Here is a 21,034-nt window from a genome sequence, read left to right as displayed (position 1 = left end):
GTGTTTCTTATAAAATTCTTAGTGATGAAACCTCCCACCTTCCACCGAACATGAGGACAGGATTGTTCAAACTGATATATTCCAAAGAGCTGTTTAGAAATCATATTTTCAGGGTATTTTAATGTTTGTCTGGCCACTTAAAGCAATCTCTGATGAAATATGAAGAAGCAAATAATCCTTTACTAATGTCCAGGTTTTCTGCTTACATTCCATCATTCTGTATTGTTGGCTTGTCTAAAAGCAGTACATAAGTGTGAAACCATTGCAATGCTATTCATTTTTAAATGTATGCAATACACTTGCAAGAGCCCTATCTTTTCCTGTCCATAACTGCAGCTGAACAGTCTTTTTTGAGCCTAAGGTGAAACATTCATTCAGATGGATTTATTCTTTTCTTAGATGACTCACAAGTGAGGTCTCCTCAGGTGTCTTCTAGTTCTGAATGTTTGCCCCAATCATGCTGAGGCCAGGTGTAATAAAACTCCAGAACTTTCTATTTCTTCTGCATTGATAGACATGGTGTCTAAGGGCAAGTTGTACAAACTGCTGCCCCAAAAGTGTTCCCATTGATTGATGAGTAAAATCATATTAAATTCTTTAAAAGGTTATTTTCTAATGTGAATAGCTTTTGCTCAGGGCTATTTGACTTAGAAGTCGTAAACGGCTTTGATTTTTAAGTGATAAGGAATTCTTTCCTGAAATGAGTTTGTGGTTGACAAATCAGGTCATATGTGTATTTAGCAGACATCTCTGATGCTTTCATGCATTTGAGCTGAAGGTCACCAAGAAATAGAACCTATTGTTGCTTATAACTTGATGTGATTTGGTTTATGTATTTCATAAATTAATAGCTGTAAATTATCTTGACTAAATTAGAAAAGGCATGAATATAGCAGGCTTTAAATTTCAGTTGTGAAAGTAAAGTGCCAAACATGAATAATTTAACATGATTAGATACTTTATTATACTGACAAATATCCAGAGCTCCAAATCATTTCAAATATTAGGCTTTCCTGAAAGCTATTTCAGCATGAATGAAGATTTTTCATATTCCTGAGACATCTTCATCCTCAAGTCCAAATTAAATTATATATTTTGTGTGGATGTAGTTCAAAACCCTGTCAGCTCTAGAAACTTTCAAAGGTTTCCTCACATCTACAATTGTCACAATAGTGATGAATCTGATGGCAGTGAGCAGCAATGGCCTGAAGAAGTCTGGTACTTGATTAAAACATTCTTGCCCACACTCCAATTTCTTGTAGATTTAAGCTAATTTCTTCCAAGTTATGGTTATGGGGTTTTTGCTGTTTTGCATGGCTGGCTTAATTAATGAATTAAATAATGAATTAGGCTGTGTTTACACAAGGTCAAAGCAACCAACAGAATTGATCAATTTGATAAAAAAGGAGATGAAAATAGCCAATTGGGTGAAAAGAATGTAAAATTTCTTAACAACATAAAATAAACTTGACTGGCTGAATTTTTGAAGTTTCCGATAATAGTTTTTGCACAATCCATTGTTTCCCAACTTTTTTCAGTCTGAGGCCCAGATTCCAAATTCTCTGATTCTTAGAGGAGGTAGGAAGCAGTAAGTCTTGGAGGCCCTCTCGCATCCATATACCAGCCCAGCCCTGTGTCCATCCAGATAGCTGGGCTGTGTAAGGTTAACTGTATGTTTTAACCAGCCTCATTTTCCTAGCTGTTTTGTCTCCTCATCTCTTGGAAACAATACAGGACATCCAGTGAAAGCGGAGAATTTTTCCTGGTGCTTATTTTTACAATACCACTGTGTCTCACTGCACTGGTTGGGAAACAATGGTGTAGACACAGCCTTATTCCAGAACTGAGTTATCAGTCCCTGAGTAATGATAAATATCCAAGAAAATAAAATTTATCTTTCTCATAGTATTTTGAGATGAGAGAATAAATATATAAGTAATTTTTTGAATCACACTTTGAAGAAATGTAAATTATGTTTCAAAAGCTGGCTTATAAAGAAAAAAGCTAACTATAACATTTGGCAAATAGTGGTTACTTCTTTCTGTCTTTAAGAATAAACATATTCTTAAAGAGAGCAATTTTAATACATAATTCAGTGGAAGTCTCTAAAATTGGTACTAAAATTGTTTGAAAACATTAAAGAATCCAAATCACTCCATTTGGGCCCAGACTCTTAAAGTCAACTAGGATTTAATTTGTGCAGTTCCATTTGCCAAATGTCTGCAGAGTGGTCCAACTCTTGTTATCCTTTTGCCAAGCTGCCTTCTGCTGACAATGTCTGTGCTCTGTTAGGCTTCTAAGACAGTATCCCTGGCCGCGCTGCACTGCGAGGGGTCCCAGGAAGCATGTGAGCCGGCCAGACAGGTGCTGTCCTCCCTTTGCTCTCCCCCTTCGCCCACTGCCTCTTCTCACACTTATGCATCTGTCTGTAGCCTGTGCACATGAAAATTGGTAATCATTTCTAACCATATTTTCCCTGGGATTTAGGAATGGCAGGCTCCGGGAGAGACGACAGTGCATGACTTGTTTCCCCACCCCCTCCCAAATTTTGTAAAACTATTAGTTTTAAATAGTCACTTAAAATAGGTTCTCACTTGAATCTCTTTGTATTTCTTTCTCAATAAAGCCTGAGAATTTGCTTTTAGCTAGCAAATCCAAGGGAGCAGCTGTGAAACTGGCAGACTTTGGCTTGGCCATAGAAGTTCAAGGCGACCAACAAGCATGGTTTGGTGAGTAGCTTGTCTTTCCTTTGTGTTGCTTGGATCTGTTGGCTTCTAATTCGTGCTTTGTAATCCTATTTCCTAGCCAAAATCAAGTGGAAACATTCATCCCAGAAATATCTTTTTTCAGGGAAGTGAGAATGGTACTGGGTTTTGAACCCAGGGCCTTATGCTTGCTAGGCAAGTGCTCTACCGCTGAGCTACACCTCCAGCTCTGTCCCAGCCACATCTTGACTTAACTTTCAGACTTTCATGATACTGTACCTAGCATTCAATTGCTATGTAATTAAGAAATAATTTAAGAGAAAACATGAATAGAACATTAATATTTTTTCTATAAAAGATGGATGAGAAAATCGATATTGTACTAAAAATTAATAGTATTACAATCCAAGAATACTTTTCTATTTGTAAGGAAATTAATTGTCCACATACAATTTCACATGATGCTAAGTACTACTTATGTAAACAGAAGATAATAAGAAATATCTTAATTACCTTCTACTTGTCAATGTGTGCCAGTTTTCTCACTAAAATTGTAATTATTTTGGAATTATGAAGAACATTTTTCTTTATGATACCTTTCCTCCCCATCATAAGTTACTGCCAAAACTCCTCTACCAAAAAACAGGATAAAAAATAAAACACAACAGATTTAATTAATCAAAGTTTTATATTATATGACATGAAGAAACAGAGACCCAGGGAAAACTGACTATATTTAGGTTCCATTTAGTGAAGAATGTAAGCTGTGTAGAGAAGTGAAGCACAAAGGTGTGGCCTGGTGGCAACAGAAAGAGGGAAGAACCCAGGAGGATCTGTCTTTTCACGTGCTTTCTGCCTCGCTGGCAGCATCCGACCCTCTGCTGGGTGTAGGTCCGGGCCCTTTCTGACACACAGACCTCATGATCTACTGTCAGGCCCTGTAGTCCACAGGATTCCTCTACACCAGCTCTTAGAAAGAGAGAAAGTTGGAGTAATATTTCTAGGTTGTATGACTGGCTTTGAAGGAGAGGGTTTCTATTTTCTGTGACTCATCTCAGCCAAAATGAATTCTACTGGATTATTCAACTTCAGCCTGAAAAAAGATTATTTTCCTAATTGATTTTTTTATGCTTCCCTCTCTGCCATTTCTCAGTATTAACCCATTTTTTCATGTAGAGTTCTAAAATATGTTTTCCTGTGGCTCTTTTTGAATTTTCTCTTGATTTTCAACAAGGTAATTAGATAATTTTTTAAAGTATCCTTTATTTCTAATTTATTTTCCTTCAAACAACAGCAACAAATATAAAAAGTGCTTACTTCTTTGTTTTATGTGCAAATGCTTTCTATATCCCTACTGTATGCATCTCCTAAGATGTACACAGAGCTCCCAGGAACCACCATATCTTTCCAACCTGCCCAGCTAGTTAATGAGAGCAGATGGCCTGGCAGCCTCCCATTCTCCTTCGCCAGCAGCCTAAATCATGACCTCGTTTTCTGCTATCTGTCCTTTGTCAGTAGTCCTGACAGTTAACAGTATTGGCAATCTCTCCCAAGTTTAATGCCACCTTTTAATTAAGTATCTCCTTACCACCACTGATGAATTTACTGTGTCCAGAATTGTCATTTATTTTGTCATAGTTTTACACTGGGTTAAGCTTCTTCTAGTTAACTGCAAACTAAAAGATGGTAAGACTCAGACTTAGTTCTGTAAATTGAGAGATTCAGATATAGCTCTTTATCCTGGATGAGGGTATGTTGAAACAGATAAAGAATATACAGGAACAAGAATTAGGGGTTCAACCAGAAGAGATAGGACAGCAAGTTTCTGGAGGTACTACATTACATGGCAGGCCCTGACTCTCAGAGCTGGGGTTAACTATTCACTTCATAGGGTGGGAATATCTAGACATACAAGTAAATATCCAAGAGGTACTCTAGAAGACAAAGGAAAGATGAAATTCTTCCCTGAACAAATAAGTGCCTAAGAGATGAGTGGAAATGTGTCCATCCGTGTTTGTAAATTTGTGGCCTTCCAAAGGAAGGAATCAGCTTATGGAAAGTCTCCAAAGGTTCTAATCCTGCCTAGAGCAAAGTAGGACCCTACTTCATCAGAGGCTTGTCACATGAGACAGGATGCTGAAATGAGGACTTAGGCCCAGGGATAGAATTCCCAGATCTCAGTACAAAGTAATGATGATTGAAGAAGGTATAACACAGACGCCTTTATCATGAGAGCTGTACTCAGATTTCCCCAGCAACACTGGCTGGCTGTTGACAAGTACATTGAAACTGCACTCCTAAATCACTCTTATTTTGAGTCTGTGTTTCTCACGTATCATTTCAGAGGACTGCATATGGTTGAATAAATTGTCCTTTTTGAATCAGAAATACTTGAACTTATGTCCTGGCTCTGATTCTCAATAGCTGAATGACACTGCACGGTCTTTAATTCTGTAAATCACTGTTCTCTTTCTTAAAGGCAATCATAAACACCCCTTCCCAGCACTGTAATGTGCTTAGTGAAGTAGTCCAGAGGGTCATAACTAGGCTATATATGATGTTCAGAAAGGTTTCAAAGCCATATTGATATGAAACACAAGGTCAGTGTTTCTTACCTACTCAGTAAGTTCTTTATAGTGAATTGGTACAAGGAGACCTGAGTATCAGGTTAATGAATGCAAAAGAGCAAACAGATTTTCAAATTGTGATATTTTTTTTTCTCAAAGACACTAGTAGACCAGTAGATCAGCAGTAACATCCCCATATCTTTATCCTTATGGAGGGAGCCACAGGTAGACCCTAGGTGAAGCAGCCAAAAAGATGCAGCTTAAATTCTTAGAAAATTTAACATTTCTGAAATGTACAAATACAGTTTCTGGGCTTTCTTTCCCTCTCTTTCTTCCCTCCCATTCAAGTAAGCAAAGGAAGTACATGGAGCACTGAGTTTCATTTGGATGTATTTCCAGGCATATTTGAGGGATTAGGGTTAATGTTTTAATGTGAATAACTTGTTTTGATATCTGTTCATTATTATTGTCATCATGGTCTCATTCATTTAATTAATTTTATCCTTTAAGATGAATATTGAAAGAAGAGGAAAAGCCTTTTTATTTTTAGAAGAGAGCAGGACTCTGCATGATATGTATTTCTGGAGCTTTAGGCACTTGTGTAATTTTATTTAAAAACATAAGGCATATCACGGAATAGAAAAGTACATAATACATGTAAAGAAATATATGGTACAAGACAAAGAAGCTGTTTATTGTATTTTCTTTGAAATTTAAATTTTCAATCCAAGATGTGATTATTTTTTCCTTTATCTATTTGAACACTCACCAAGAAGGCTGGAGGTGATACCTTTTGTCACTACATTTGATAAAATTGCTAAAAACATAAAAGAGAAATATTCAAATATAACCTGCTATCCTATAGAGCTGAAATATTTTCAGGATGTTTCTATATTTCTAACTTGTTATTGCTTCTGGAAAAAAAGGAGGGCTAAGTAGCCAGGGACGGTGGTGCACACCTATAATCCTAGCACTGGAGAGTCTGAGGCAGGAAGATCATTGCAATTTTGAGACCAGCCTGTACTACAAAGTGAACTCAAGGCCAGCCTGAACTGCATATTGTGACCCTGTTTCTAAAAGAAAAAAAAAAATGGAGGCAAAGAAAGAAAGGGAGGAAGAGGGGGAAAGAACTGCTGTGTTGCTTCACAATCTTGCTTACTTTGGTAGCTATGATAACTCCTAGATTCTTATGCATTTGCTCTCCCTCTAAACAAGGCTTGCCAGTGTGTGCAGCATCGTTCATGTGTCAAGTGGGACAGCAACTGGCTTCCCAGCACTCACACATGCAGTGTGTGCCCTCACAGGTGGTCGTTTCAAGCGCGGCAGTATTCTCTTAGCACTTTAGACTTACAAGGTGGCTTCTTATCATTTGTGTTTTAACTGATTGTTTTGTTTCTTACATGTAGTGACTTAATTTCCCTGTCTTTACTAGGGAGACTCATTAACATTTCCTAGTATTGGCCAACATTCTAAGTTATTTAAGACATGAAATTTATTAATTTTAGATAGAACACAAATTTATAGAAAAGAGTGTTTGGAATTCAGAATGAGAATGGATCACCGAGAACTGTAGGCATCTAAGGAAAGTTTGCAGATGAATCTAATTTAGGGCCACCCTCTGTTGGAGAAAAAAACAGAAATTCAAATAAAAGAAAAAGTAGCATCAAGAGTGAGATTGAATAGTTTAGTTTCAAGAGAGCACAGAAAGATCGATCAGACAGGAGCTCAGATGGAGAACCACACGTTTTGGGTCAGTAGGATCCCGATGATAAGGCACTGGAAGCTATCCTCTGAACACTGGATTTAGCTGTATTTTGGTATCAGTTTTTCACTGGTTCCTTGCATATCTCATGTCACGAGGGGTTGAAGGGGTAGACCTTGTGATAGAGCAGGGGTGACACATCACATCTTCAGTTGGTCCATAAACCCCAGGCGTAGAATCTCCAGTGCATTAGTGATTAATCCATGTAAAGTTTAGATTGCAATATATAAGTCTTACTTTGGAGTCCCTTCTCGTTTTATATCATGTTTCTCAAAACAAAGGAAGAAAAATGTAATGAAAATGAAAAAAATAAAAATCCAACCAGGCTTGATGGTATATGTCTAGTCTCAGCACTCAGCACTGAGGCAAGACGAGCACTGAGTCTGAGTCCTTGTGCTACACAGCGAGTTGAAGGTTAGCCTGAACCACATGCCAAGATTGTGTCTCAAAAAAAAGATATCACGAATATCTTTTTAAGCCTCGTGTTGCTTTCTAATCTAATTTTGTTCAGAGAAGTAACTACCATATATATATAGTTTCATATGTCCTTGCATATTGCTTGTAATTAATAAATTTGTCACAGAAATGAGAAAAAAATTGATTTCTTGGATGTAAAGTAAGTATCAAAGTGCTTTATGAGTGATTTTTGGTTGGAGGAATTCCTGACTATATTGTCTTTTAAAGAGATTTGCCAAGTTTTTATTTGTGCTTTTAAAGAAAATTTCCATACAAAAATGGTTATCTTTGCTATTTTTGAATAATTTTTTTCATTTAAAAAACTAGTATTTCAAAAATAAGAAATTTTTTACTCTGGATTCAAGCTGTAGACTGACTTTTACTTAATTGTAACTTTTCGAAATTTATACTGGCTATGTAAATGGAGACTGTCTTCAGTCATCTAGTTTCTCTACAGAACCTCTTAGGTTGAAAATCTAGTTGGCGCATGTTCAGTAGTGATTCACCTGGGAGTTCCTTAGTCTTCTCGTCCATTGCCAGTTACGAGTGTACTCTGCTTATTTAGTAGCACACATTGATCTCCTTGATGTATTGAAGGCTTGTTTCTTCTCTTGATGAAGTTACTTTTTGTCCTATCCCCACCCTCACTGCCCTATACCCAGTGCACTTTCAAAAGGGCTTACTGAAAATTTGCTTTGAATTTGTCTTTAATATCTGTTTTTGTAGCCTCATGTTTTAATAGGTAACCATAACAGTAGTTATTTAGGTAGCATGATAACTGGCACCTTCTGTAACACTCTAATCTTTTTCTTCACGTTTCTCTTCTTTTCAGGTTTAGTTTTAACTCCATATGAGTAACACTAAGAACTACTAATCCAGAGTGGCCTTAAATATACACGGTGACTATGCAGCACAATAGATTGCCCTTGGCATCTGGAGAAGAGTTTAGTTTAGTTCAGTTCAATTCAGTTTTGTTTTGTTTTTTGGTTTTCCAAATAAGCTAGAGGAACAGGAAAAACTACTATTGCTATTACTACTTTTCATTAATTTAGCAAAGTTTTGCTTTATTTTAACAAAAAGAATATGTCAGATAAAGAAGCCTATGAAAAGTTTTCTCTCTTGGTTTCCTACCTCATGTTGATTTTGTCATCTCTGACTCCTGAATATCTGCTTTTCCAAGGTTTCGCTGGCACGCCTGGATATCTCTCTCCAGAAGTTTTACGTAAAGATCCTTATGGAAAGCCTGTTGACATGTGGGCATGTGGTAAGGAGTCATATTTTTAAGCAAATTTTGTAATACTTCAGTGTTTTCTTCTGTTGGATAGCAATCCAACTGCTGCACAACTGTCAGAGACTACATAGTTTCTTACAGTTGTAGAGGGTGGGAAGGGGCAGCAGATTTCAGTGTCTGCAGAAGACCTACTTGCTTGTTATTCAAGGATACCTCTGTCCTCACATGTTGGAGGTGGGACCAAGGAGCTCTACTGATCTGTCTCAGAAGGGCACTGACCCCCACTAATCCCATTCCTCAGGCCTTCCCCCTACCAAAGGCCCCACCTCCTCACACCGTCTTCCTAGGGGTTAGGATTTCAGTTTGAATTTGGGAGAGACTCAGATATTCATTCTATAGCAAGCAGTAACCATTCACATGAAGTTGTGCTCTCTTATGTTCAATTCAGAATTTCTTAGACAAGCTCAAACTTCAGCTTATAGTGAGATCCCATGGAGACCTGGAGAAAGTGCAGATCACTGTTTCTGATTCAGTAGGTCTAGGGTGGAAGCATTTATGTGATTAACAAGCTCCTGGAGGACACTGATGCTTTGGTCTGGGAAGGTTTTTCAGATCAGGATGGGATGCAAGCAGTCCGGTGTGGTTATGCATCTGTGGTACGGTCCTCTCCATTCACCAGCCCCAGAATTCTAACAAATAAAGGGTTTACCTGAATGCTTGGCAAGGACAAGTAGTGAACAAGTAAATCTTGGAAAATAATGAAGTGCACTATCCTCTAGGCCTGAGCTGTGTTTTAAGTCTTATCAGGCTACTGTAACCTAAGTCAAAACATCCTATGCAAGCCCAAAGACATATAATGGGAAGAATTTCTAAATCAGTTTTTGTAATGAAATTTCTGCATTTCAGATACACTTCAGGTAGGTAGAAGACTGAAATAAAGGGGATACTATAGAATGTTCTGAAATAATTTTTGCTGTTATCAAAATATATTAGTCCTCTAACCTCTTGACACTGTCATTGTTACTGATCTATAGATAGATATTTAACTCTCCTGGTGTGGCTTCTGTGTACTACAGACAGATTTCACTGCCTTTGATGTTTGTCAGCTAAGCTGGAAGAAGTTGATAAAGGATTTTATTTACAGGTTTTAAAAGTAATTTTTCTAGATTTGTTGCTAGTTTTTTATTTATGGTGAATAAATTTATCACCACTACTCCATTGTAAAGATTATTCCACACTAAATTTCTGTCAGCTTTATGTTTGTAACAGCAAAAACCTGGTTTTAATCTTAAAATGACTGGCTTTTAGGCTTTCAGAAATAATAAGCAAGGGATGATATTTGTAGACACAACATCTGGATTCAAGTCTTGATGCATACCTACTAATGTTAGCCTTTTAATGACTGAACTGCTTTCTTTACCTGTAAAATAAGAATATTTTAACCTCAAGAAAATATAGAAGAGGCAAAGAACACTAAAGGAAGAACACTTTGCAGGAATTTAAAGTGTAAATAGATTGGAAAGATTGGAAATAATACTTAAAGGAAAAGGCCTTAGGTTTGCTCATGCTCTGTCTTTGAAGCATGAACCCTAAAATGCCTTAGACCATTTTTGAAAAATGCTCCTGTGCTGATCTAAAATCCCCTGCAGACAGCTTACATAGCTCCCGTACAATAAATTAGCCCTCAGTACTGATCTGTTTCTGTTCGTGAACTTTAAAAAGCAGCAGAGTGACCTGAGAGACAGCTCTGATTGCTTTTGTAGATTAAATTATATTTTAAAAAATCATGTTCTTAAAAAAATTCTAATATGAGGCAGTCATATATTTTAGTGATATGCTGTGGGTATAGGTCAAACACTGCACTGGGAACTTGGGCCCAGGAGAGTAGAGCAATGGGCACTGGTTGGTAATGGGACAGAGGACTCACTGGACCTAGCAGGATTCCTGACCACACTATCTCAGGTCTAGCTAGCCTCCCCTTCCCTTTACCTCAATCCTTCCTTCCTAGTTTTTCCCTTCCTGTTTTTCCTGCCTGGTTTCCTTCCTACTTTTCTCTTTTTTTCCACTTTCCCCCTCAAGCACTGCAGAGGGTGGAGGTGGTGTGTACCAGAGAAAACCTGCTCCTTGTTTTGATTGACCAGTTGTGACAAAGCTTAAATTAGTCTTGGATCTCAGCATCCTCTAATAAACAAGAATAATAATAGCATTTGCCTTGTATGGTTGCTAAAAAGATTTTCTAATAAATATTAGTTATTACTACTATTATTGGAAAATAATAGTTTTTTGGTTTGGTTTGGTTTTTGTCTGCTTTGTTTCGCTATGCAGTGCAAGCCGGCCTTGAACTCACTTTGTATTTCAGGCTGGTCTCCAACTTGCCCAATCCTCCTGCCTCAGGCTCCAGAGTGCTGGGATTACAGGCATATGCCACAACACCCGATTTGGAAAGTGTTTTTTAAGAAATAAAATTTTAGATAGCTCCTATTTAGCTTTCTTATAAACTTAAAAACCTAATTTTAGATGACGACTCCACTTACTGGTATGATTATCAGGTTACTATTGTCATTCCTGCCTCTGATTATCTAAATACCAAGTTACCTCCTTTTCTCTTCACTTTTAAGATAGCTTCTTTTATTATGTAAAGATGCTATCGAGGACAAATTTCACAGCTTTTGAAATATATTTTATACATTCAAAGAATTTAAACAAGTTCTTTGCTTCTTACATTAAAATTTCTCACAGTGTATAATTTTATTGGTGTTCAAGAACAGCAGATCCTTTAAAAAGAAAGAAACCCTGAAACTGATAATTTTATACTAGGGATATCATTTGGCAGAATCAGTGATAAAAATTGACTGTCCAGGAGGAACTCGGCCCCCCCACTTTGAAGGTAATGGGAAGGCAGATATTTGCATTTAATAACTGTGATGTATCCCGACCTAGACTCACCACCTTAGGTTTACCAAGCACATGATGTTCAAGTTAATATTACTGTGGTGAATGTGAATCCACCTGGCTTGTGGGTTTTTCTGTTTGAGAGCATCGCCACGATACAGTTTGTACCTCTAACTTCTTCAGGTAATGAAATATGTAAAAAACTGAATTTCCTGTCTGTGAAGTAGGAGGTAACTTATAGGGTAGGAGCACTAACTTCCTCGGCTGGAAGAGAGAATGAGGTGAAGAAGAGGGAAGAAAGAGGTGCAGTTTTGTTTTTAAAATGTGATGTGGCTCAGACGGTGTGGTTTAAATACTCAGTTCTTAGATACTACATACATAGCGGCCTTCATACATATACACACACACACTCACCTGCACAACACACATCTCATAAATGACTTCACAGAACTTAGAGCTGTGGGACATCGACAAATTTCAATCTCATATGCTGCAACCAAAACCACCTTTTGCTTTGCTGTCTTGTAGTTACTTTTGCTTTCTTTACAAAATCAAATAGCCAAATCATTTTGTGATGTCATGCCCTCGTTAAATCATATATTTACTACCAGCTCTTGTTTTTGCTTGTTTCTTTTTTTAAAATTGGTATATGTTAGTTACACAGAATAAAAGGCTTCATTTTGGTGTATTTGTAACATATTTTAATCATTGTATCCCTTATTTCTACCCTTTTCCTCTTCCCCTTCTTTCTCTTTTCCTTTTTCAGTTTCCTTTCATCTTTCCTCCTCCCATATCACACAAATGAAAGAAAACATGAAATACTTAGCATCCTGAGTTTGGTTTATTTCATTTAAGATGATGCTGTCCAGTTCCATCCATTTTCCTGAAAATGACATCATTTATTTTTCTGTGTGACCGAAAAATACTCCATTGTGTGTCTACTGCATTTATACAAATATGGTTTTCTCTTAATGGGCACCTAGCCTGTTTCTACAGCTTAGTTCACCAATTTGGGCTGCAATAAACATATGTATGCAGATATCTCTGTAATATACTGACTTTCATTTTTTCAGGAATATACCAAAGAGTGATATAGCTGGATCCAATGGTAACTCTATTTCAGTTTGGTTTTTTTTTTGAGAAAGCTCCAATTTTTTTAACAGAGGTCAGGTGTATCTTTCAGTCATATGCCTAGAGCCCCCAGCTCTCTGTGATATTCCAACTAAATATTCCAGTGTCACCTATTTGAAAAAACTGACCACTACTCACTCAGAACATCATGATGAATTTCTTCACTACATTTCTGTACAATGCTGTTGGTTTGCCATGTTATTATATGTCTCTTCACTCAGATAACGTGATAGTTACATTAAAATCAGTTTGGATGTCTTTAGACTATTGCTTACCTTGAGGGAAGCACTCTTTCAGCCATCAGTGAGCACTCACTCATGCCTATTAGTTCTTTTGCAGAGTAGACACTGGGTTGTATGGTAAGAAATGAACAAAAGGAATGCAAAACAATCCATTTAGGTGACTGACAGCTAGTGTCTATGTGAATTAAGCTATAAGCATTCATGATAGCAGGTTCTTTGTCATACTGGCAGTTGACACAGAGCAAAATGAAACAGTATTTGTATGGTGACAAAAAAGTTTGTACATGATTTTTATTAGGAGCATGCAATTGTCTGCACATAGAAAATCTCAAACATCACCACTACTTTGCTTTTTGGATCTCACAGAGTATGGTCTGACCTGTACTTAGTCTTTAAAAACAATGAGTCCATTACTAGAAAGTAAATAGTACATAGTAATAAAGCAAGAACGTAGCCCTGTGTTCTGCTATTAACAACAGTAAATTGATTTTGATGGCTTTCTTGTATATTATAGCTACTTCTGTAATTGTCTAGTGGGATGAACAAAGATTCATAGATGTTATTGGATCACTGGTTTTTCACAGAGCTTGTTCTACAGTTTGGCTTTTAAAAAAGAAACACAGTGGGAGGGGAAAGAAGTGAGGGTGTGGGAGAAAGGAAGGAAGGAGGGAAAGGAGAAAAAAGAGAAAAACAAACAGGAAGGAGAGAGGGAGGGAAAGACCAACCAGCCTGGAAACATACAGACACACATCTTAGTTCTTCTGTACCTTATTTAGATGCTATCACAACATTTACAAATGATAACAAATTTTCACAAATAGCCCAGACAAATCTTTGGAATATTATAGAATACATTTGCTCTTTTCTTGCATAGTGAATTTAGATTCAATAGCTATATAATTCTTGGAGTTTGGCCTTTTCATACTCCAGCTGGGATAAGTCAACATGAGGCATTGAATCATTCGGAAACCCTTTCCCTACTAGACAGTTTGTTACTACTACCAATCCCATGACTGCCTTGCAGTGGGCCACCACAAAGCCACCAAAGGATGCTTCAAAATTAGGCTTTCTGCCATCGTCCTTTATTGCTCCCATCTTCAACAGTCTATAGCCTGCAAGGCCTTGCTCCCGAACATAATCTTTCCTGATATTGTTTCACACTGAACTTACATACTGTCTTAAATTTCCTGATTTAATATGTATGATTTCTCTAATCTATTTTTTTTTTCAAATTGTGAACCACAGACCACATACTTCAGAGTGATCTTAAGTCCGTGTCAAAAGTTCAAGCTTTTGTGACCTACCCTGGGACCACTGAATAAAAGTCTGTTGGGGGGTCCCATGATCTGGCAATTTCACTCCTGGGATATATCCAGAATAATTGAAAACAGAATTTTAAAGACACTCTTGCACATCCGTCTATTTAACAGCTCCATATACAAGACCCAAGAGAGGAAAGCAGCCCACAAGTCCATCTACAGATGAATGGATTAAGCAGAACATGACATATTCCTACAATAAAATATTAAACACTCTTAAAAAGTCAAGAAATTTTATTAATGTTACAACATAAATGAACCCCAAGGTTACACTAAGTAAAATAAGCCAAAGACACACCATGTGATTACATTCATATGAAGTATCTAAAATAGCCAAATTCATAGAAACAATAAGTACAAAGTTGGTTGCCAAGCACTGGGAAGAAGAAAGGGAAATTAGTGTTTAGTGCCTTTAGAATTTCAGTGTTTTAAGAGGAAAAAGTTCTGGAGATCCGATTCACAACTGTGGCAAAGTCCTTAATACTCCTAAACTACACACTAAAAACTGTACATCCATCTTATATGACAGTTTAATACTGTAGGTTTAAATTTAATATTATGTGTTTCTTAACCAGGAGACATAGGGGAAAACCCTCTGTGGGTGAGACTGGAGAATTTGCCTTTTAATGCACCCACTAGATGATTCTGACATAACCAACCATGAGCAGCAGGAACCTGGAAAATTACAGTTTCTTTTAGGACAGCAGAAGGCTGAGGTAGAGGAGCCAACCTGGTGGGGTGAGGTGCTAGTGAGCACCGTTTTCAGGGGGACTGACTGCCAGTGCCTTCTCATCTCCTTACATGGCAATAAGGGAGTTCAGTAGCCCTCTGATCACTTTAGATAGCAGCACTAACCTCGTTCACAAGGACTTGATCCCTGTGACATACGTACCTCTCAGAGACGCCACCTGCATACCATGACATCAGGATCTGGGTTTCAAACACATGAATTTAGAGGGGACACAAGTATTCAGCCTATTACAGGTAGTCCATAGATGTCTTGACAGGCATTTGTACCATACATCATGGGAGTCACTGAAAGGTATTACTTACCTTTACAGTTTACTATCAGTTTCTTGCCTCTCTCTAATAATCAGAAAAACAGATAACATAATGTCTTGTTCTTACAGCCATACCAGTTAGCACCTGTCCCCCTTTACCCCTGTTACCCTACCATCTCACACACAGTGTGGCCATAAGTGATCATTTCTGGGTGGTAACAGAAGGCCTGGCAACTTGTCACCTCCACTCCATGGCACAGATTATTCATCTTCTGGAAAATGACTTCCTTCCTGCTGTCCTCAATCTTCCAGCCCTTGTCTACCCATCACAAGTCTTTAGGCAACAGTGTATTAGTTGAACACTTGCCCTATTTGAATTGCATGGTGATATTTTGCTTAACGTATTAGAGCAAGACAAGAGAAAGCCATGCTTAACACTCATGGAGTTAACAGTACATTTCCTGTTTCCACATACATTCTTCATGGGAGCTCATAGTGTACCCCTTTATTATCAAGGATAAGTAGATCCATCGATTAGATTGTTCTACTAATTTTCCACTAACTCCTGGTTTTCAATGTTTCTTCATCCCTTATAGTCATTTTCAAACATTAGCTTTTATTAAAAATCAGTTTCAAATGTTCTTAATAATGTAGTGTTTTTAGCTAATCACTAATCGATGTTTCCCAAAATTCTTAGTAATCAAACATCTCTAGTATCTACCAAGCACAAATTTATTCTCAAGGAAATGAAAACTAATTTTAGCATGCTTTCAATGTAATAAGCAACTAAGTGTGTCAAAATAATTTTTAACTGTTTGATGTCAAAAATTTTTAAATGCAAAAGAGAAAATTCACTAGAACCTTGGTTCCTGAACTTAATTTGTCCCATAAGTCTGGAAAAGATGCCATGTTTATGCTCATGCAGGGAAGGTGTACATGGTCATGTTCATTACCCAACATAGAGTTCACAAACAAAACATTGTGCTAAATGCTTCTTTTTGCAAACCAAATTGTTCACAAACAAAAAGCATTTGTGAACTGACATATGACTATAATGTAATGAACTAAAGACTAACCTTATTGTATCTTCTTTCCCACTTATTCCCCCAGCTCAAGATTATTTTATTCCAATCCAAACATTCTATCAATACATCTAATTTAAAATCTAATAACGATTGTTGAATGTCATCAAATATGTTAATTATTCCTGTTTAAAATGTATCACAATTTTGTGTCTTATATACCACAATTTTGTTATTAGTTGTGTCTCTTTGCTGTCTTAGGCTTCTTTTCATGTGTAGTTTCCACTCCTCTACCTCCCTGTCCTCTATCTCATTTCTCATTTTCTTTGTTGAAGAAATCTGTAGTTTCTGCACAGCACATGTGAATGCCCAGCCTTATTCTTTGCATTCTATTTACCACTGAAAGGAACTAGAACTTCTTGCACTAGTGGCCTGTCCCAAGTCTGAATCAGAAGAAGTACAAGATTACTCAGAAGTCTCTTGTCATGTCAGGGTAAAGAAAACTCTCAGAGGCCACTGGATTGTATTATCAGGGCTCAGGAGCCAACACCAGGACCCTTGTGTTGATCATAGATGTGATAATTAGGCTCACTAAAAAAAAAAAAAAAAAAAAAAAGAACAGTAATGGACTGAAATACATCAAAAGTTGAAATCCATGCATTTATAATGGTAGCAAAATTTAAGAGAAGCCCGACCTTTATGAATGCTGAGAAACCAATGAATTATTCTGAAAACTGAATAAAGGGAAAATAATTTTTAAAAAGAAGAAATTCAAAATGAAAAAATGGCTCCATTATGACTCTGTTCAATAGTTTTTCTAACAGTTGACTCTAGATGTTTATTGGGAAAATGTGCAGACTCAGTGATTTTTGCCATCTCAAAGCAAATTTGCTTCTTCACCTCTGGGGCCACAGGGAAGGGCTAAACTGCTTAGGTGCAGCAATTTTTTCCCTACTCACATTCTGGGAATATAAACAGAAATATTCTTCATCATGACCATTGTTCTTGTCATTTGATGCATCTGCAATATCAGATAGTAAAAATGATACAAGAATAAATTTAAGTGAATGCACATTGAATCTATAATCCAGTAAAAGATAGAAATATTGTGTTTATGTAGTATCAGTGAGGTACAAATATATTGCAATTTTATCCATGTTGTTTTGTTTTTCTTACAACTTCCATTGTGGTAAAATAATGTTTGGTCTTGATACAGCTAAGAATGTAATTCTGGAGTAGGGGTCCTGAATTCAGTCCCCTGTACCGAGAGAGAGGAGAGAGAGAGAGAGAGAGAGAGAGAGAGAGAGAGAGAGAGAGAGAGAGCGCGCCTTGATAGTTTTTTTCTAAATTTAAGAATTTGTTAAAAATGTTTTACTTTGTAATAGTTGATTTTCCATCACTGTACAAACTACTTGAGATATTTTTGCAGTTTATAAAGGCAAGATTATTTTGACTCGTAGTTTCAGAGCGTTCAGTCTATGGTTTATTTGTTCATTGCTTTTTGGGGCAGCGCATCATGGCAGGAGCAGGTGATGAAGCAGAACCACTCATCTCAGACCAGGGAGCAAAAGTAGGAAAAGAAAGGGACACCCTTCAAGGACACACCGTCTAATAACTAAACACCACTTAAGGGGTCTGTCATTTGCTACTAGTAACTCTCTGATGATACTTGGACCTTTGGTAGACATTCTGGAACCAAACTTTAACTTTCTAATAATGATTCATGTAACTTTAAAAATCTGCTTTAAATGCTATTATCCTGCAGTAGGCTATAAAAATCTAAGGTAATTAAATCATCCCTTCAAAGCCATTTTAGCTGCAAAAGTGTCATTTGCATAAAGACATCGACTGATAACCAGGAGTAAGACTAGATCTTATGAACAAAGACGAGGTACAGAAACAAGAGGCCACCACTGATAAGGGAAGAATGGAGTCCCAGGACATCCAAATAGTCACATGTCCTGCTCTTCCTTAAACTTTAGGTTTTCTGGGCTTCAGGAAATACAGCAAGGGAAGAGAAGTCAGGAGAGGTCAGAGAAAGAATGAGCTTTCTCCAAGGTGAGCTAGAAAAGCTGGGGATTTAGCTCAATAGGATAAAGTACCTGCCTGGCAAGTGCAAGGTCCTGAGTTCGATACCTGGTACTAAAAAAAAAAAACCAACTTAAAGTTTAAAAAAAGTTTTAAGAACTATGGGAATAATAAAACCCAAAAAGTGTAATTGTTATTGTAAAAAAGAGAGGAAAAGAAAGTGATCTAAAAGATATAACTGCATGTATATTTAAGTGTGTAGGATAGAAAAACGTATTCCCGAGTTTTTATTGGATCATTAAACAGAACTGTCTACAATCTCACTGTATGAATGTCCACTTTATATGCTTTAATTTTGTAATTTGGACAACTGTTTCTAAAATGAAAATATGTGATCTATTAACTAGTGATTTCTTACTGTATTTTTTTTCTTGAAATTCTGTATTACTTGTACCCTTTACTGCTTTGTTTTGTTTTGTTTTGTTTCTCTCTTTAAATAAAAAAGAAACTCAAGCTCTTAAGCAGGTCAGTAAAATAGATATGATTTCAGGGAAACTCACAATTTGTGAATACATAATGTTTTTTAATTTAAAAGATAAATCATGTTGATTAAGTTAATTTGTAAGTACAGTCAGCCCTGTGAACTCAAACAACTGTGGATCAAAAACAAGTTGTTTTGAACATGTAGACTTTTGTATAATTGTTTACTCAGCATTTGCATTGTATTAGGTATTATGTATAATCTAGAGATGATTTAAAATATATTGGAAGATTACCTAGTTTTATGCAAATACTAGAAAATTTTATATCAGCAACAGATTTTGGTACCTGTGGGGTTGTCTTAGGACCAATCCCTGCAACACAGAGGGACAGTAACTATAATTACATGTTTATGAAAAAGGTATCAAGTCACATTACAATTGTGTTTACTGCTTTGAATTTCATGTGCAATTTCATCCTTTTCTTTCATTTTCCTCTTATACTCTCTTGTAGTAACTCTGGTCTTGCTGTTTCATTGAAAACTTCTGTTTCTGAAGACTCACAATCACTGAAGAGAAAAAAGTCTTATACTTTTATGTGTTATCCATACTCTCAGGCACCCTGGCTATTTAGAGTGTGAAAGTATAATCGGGACACCATCATTCCACAGAATGTCCTAAATACCAGCAGAAAAGACTGTTAGAAATAAATAGCAGGTTGTTGTTATATGACGACTGACACAGGGTCCGTACAGCCAAAGTTTGGGGAAGTCAGAGAATGTGTATCACCCAAAATGACAGGTGATTTTCATCTTGAAGTTGTTGCCCTGCCATGCAGCCTTACAATTCATGGTCCAGGTGATGGATGACACATTGTCAGAATTCTTGATGACAGGAACTTAATACAGTATCACTGTAGATGAGCAACATTTAACTTATTGTTGTCTGTATAACTTATGTTAATCTGCTGCTTTCCTCTAGGTGTCATTCTGTATATTCTACTGGTGGGGTATCCTCCCTTCTGGGATGAGGACCAACACAGACTCTACCAGCAAATCAAGGCTGGCGCATATGATGTATGTAATAAATACTCATGTTGCTTAGATAGGGGTTTGATTTTTCATTGACCAAGAGCCAGATTTTTCATTGTTCTTTTAACTACAATCTTCATCAGTTTCCTTTATTTCCTTTTTGCTTAGGAAAAGAGAAAGAAGAGCAGAATATGTAATCCATTTTTTATTTATTTCCAACTCATTATCTCCTAAAATTGAAAGGAAAGGAATTTGAAGTCTCTGAGGAGTTTACTTGTCAAATTTTTCAGATTTTAGCATTTTTAAAATATAAAAATTAAAAGATTTCTGCTTTAGAAATTATTGCTACCTCTTAGCTGTCTGTCACATAGTTTTTAAATATATACAAACTGCACTGATTCAATATATCAACCAGAATATCATTCTCTCTATTATGTCATCTCTGTCTTTTTGTCTTTTTTATGTAATGGGCTTTTTTGCAAGCTTTGATTTGAAAAATGAGTTTCATTTTTGAAAATTACAATCCTAATACATTTAATTTATAATTCGAATATTTGAAAGCAAGTTACACACACACATACACACACACATGCACACATGCATGCGCACACATGTGTTCATAATCGTAGCAGGAAGGATTTTTCTTTCTCTTGATAACTTTGTATTCATTGATGTAATTTCCTGTCTTTAGTAAATAACCGTGTCTTGCTTAATGACAGAATTGCTTTCTAAGAAATGCATCATTAGATGTTTTTTTCACTGTGCAGGCACCATAGTATATACTTATACAAACCTTAATGGTGTAAATCAATCACTCAATGTGGCCTCTTGACACAATTAAGAGGTGCAGTAGCATGAGATTATGAGGTTGTTATTGCAGTAAAGAGGTACACTGCTTTACAGTAAACATCTTTTAAGAAATGAAACGTGTGCACTCTAAAATAATAAAAACATAGTAAGTACACAAACCAATAGCATAGTTGTTAAATATCAATTATAAAGTATTATGCACTGTGCATAATTGTATATATTATCTTGTTACGTAAATGGCAGTGCAGTAGGCTTGTTTACATCAGCATCACTACAAGCATCAGCAATATGTTGTCCTACTGTATTGTGATGGCAAAGACAAAATACATGATGGGAATTTTTCATTACAGTGTTATGG

The 21,034-nt window shown here is 36.6% G+C and overlaps 1 protein-coding gene across 19 annotated transcripts in view; it reads left to right on the top strand.

The window, feature by feature from the left end:
• Camk2d (calcium/calmodulin dependent protein kinase II delta) overlaps positions 1 to 21,034 on the top strand; it is a 298,536-nt gene that overhangs the window by 222,197 nt on the left and 55,305 nt on the right. For all 19 annotated transcript variants that reach the window (XM_063260693.1, XM_063260692.1, XM_023564349.2 and 16 more), the window contains exons 7-9: positions 2,627 to 2,729; positions 8,671 to 8,754; positions 19,817 to 19,911. In XM_063260693.1, the coding sequence (XP_063116763.1) occupies positions 2,627 to 2,729; positions 8,671 to 8,754; positions 19,817 to 19,911 (282 nt within the window). The remainder of the gene's footprint in view (positions 1 to 2,626; positions 2,730 to 8,670; positions 8,755 to 19,816; positions 19,912 to 21,034) is intronic.

Source organism: Cavia porcellus, unplaced genomic scaffold (genome assembly GCF_034190915.1).
Source record: "Cavia porcellus strain 051 isolate PalLab524CR breed Dunkin Hartley unplaced genomic scaffold, mCavPor4.1 scaffold_14, whole genome shotgun sequence".
Taxonomy (NCBI): Eukaryota; Metazoa; Chordata; class Mammalia; order Rodentia; family Caviidae; genus Cavia; species Cavia porcellus.
This window is presented reverse-complemented; position numbering and strand designations above follow the sequence as displayed.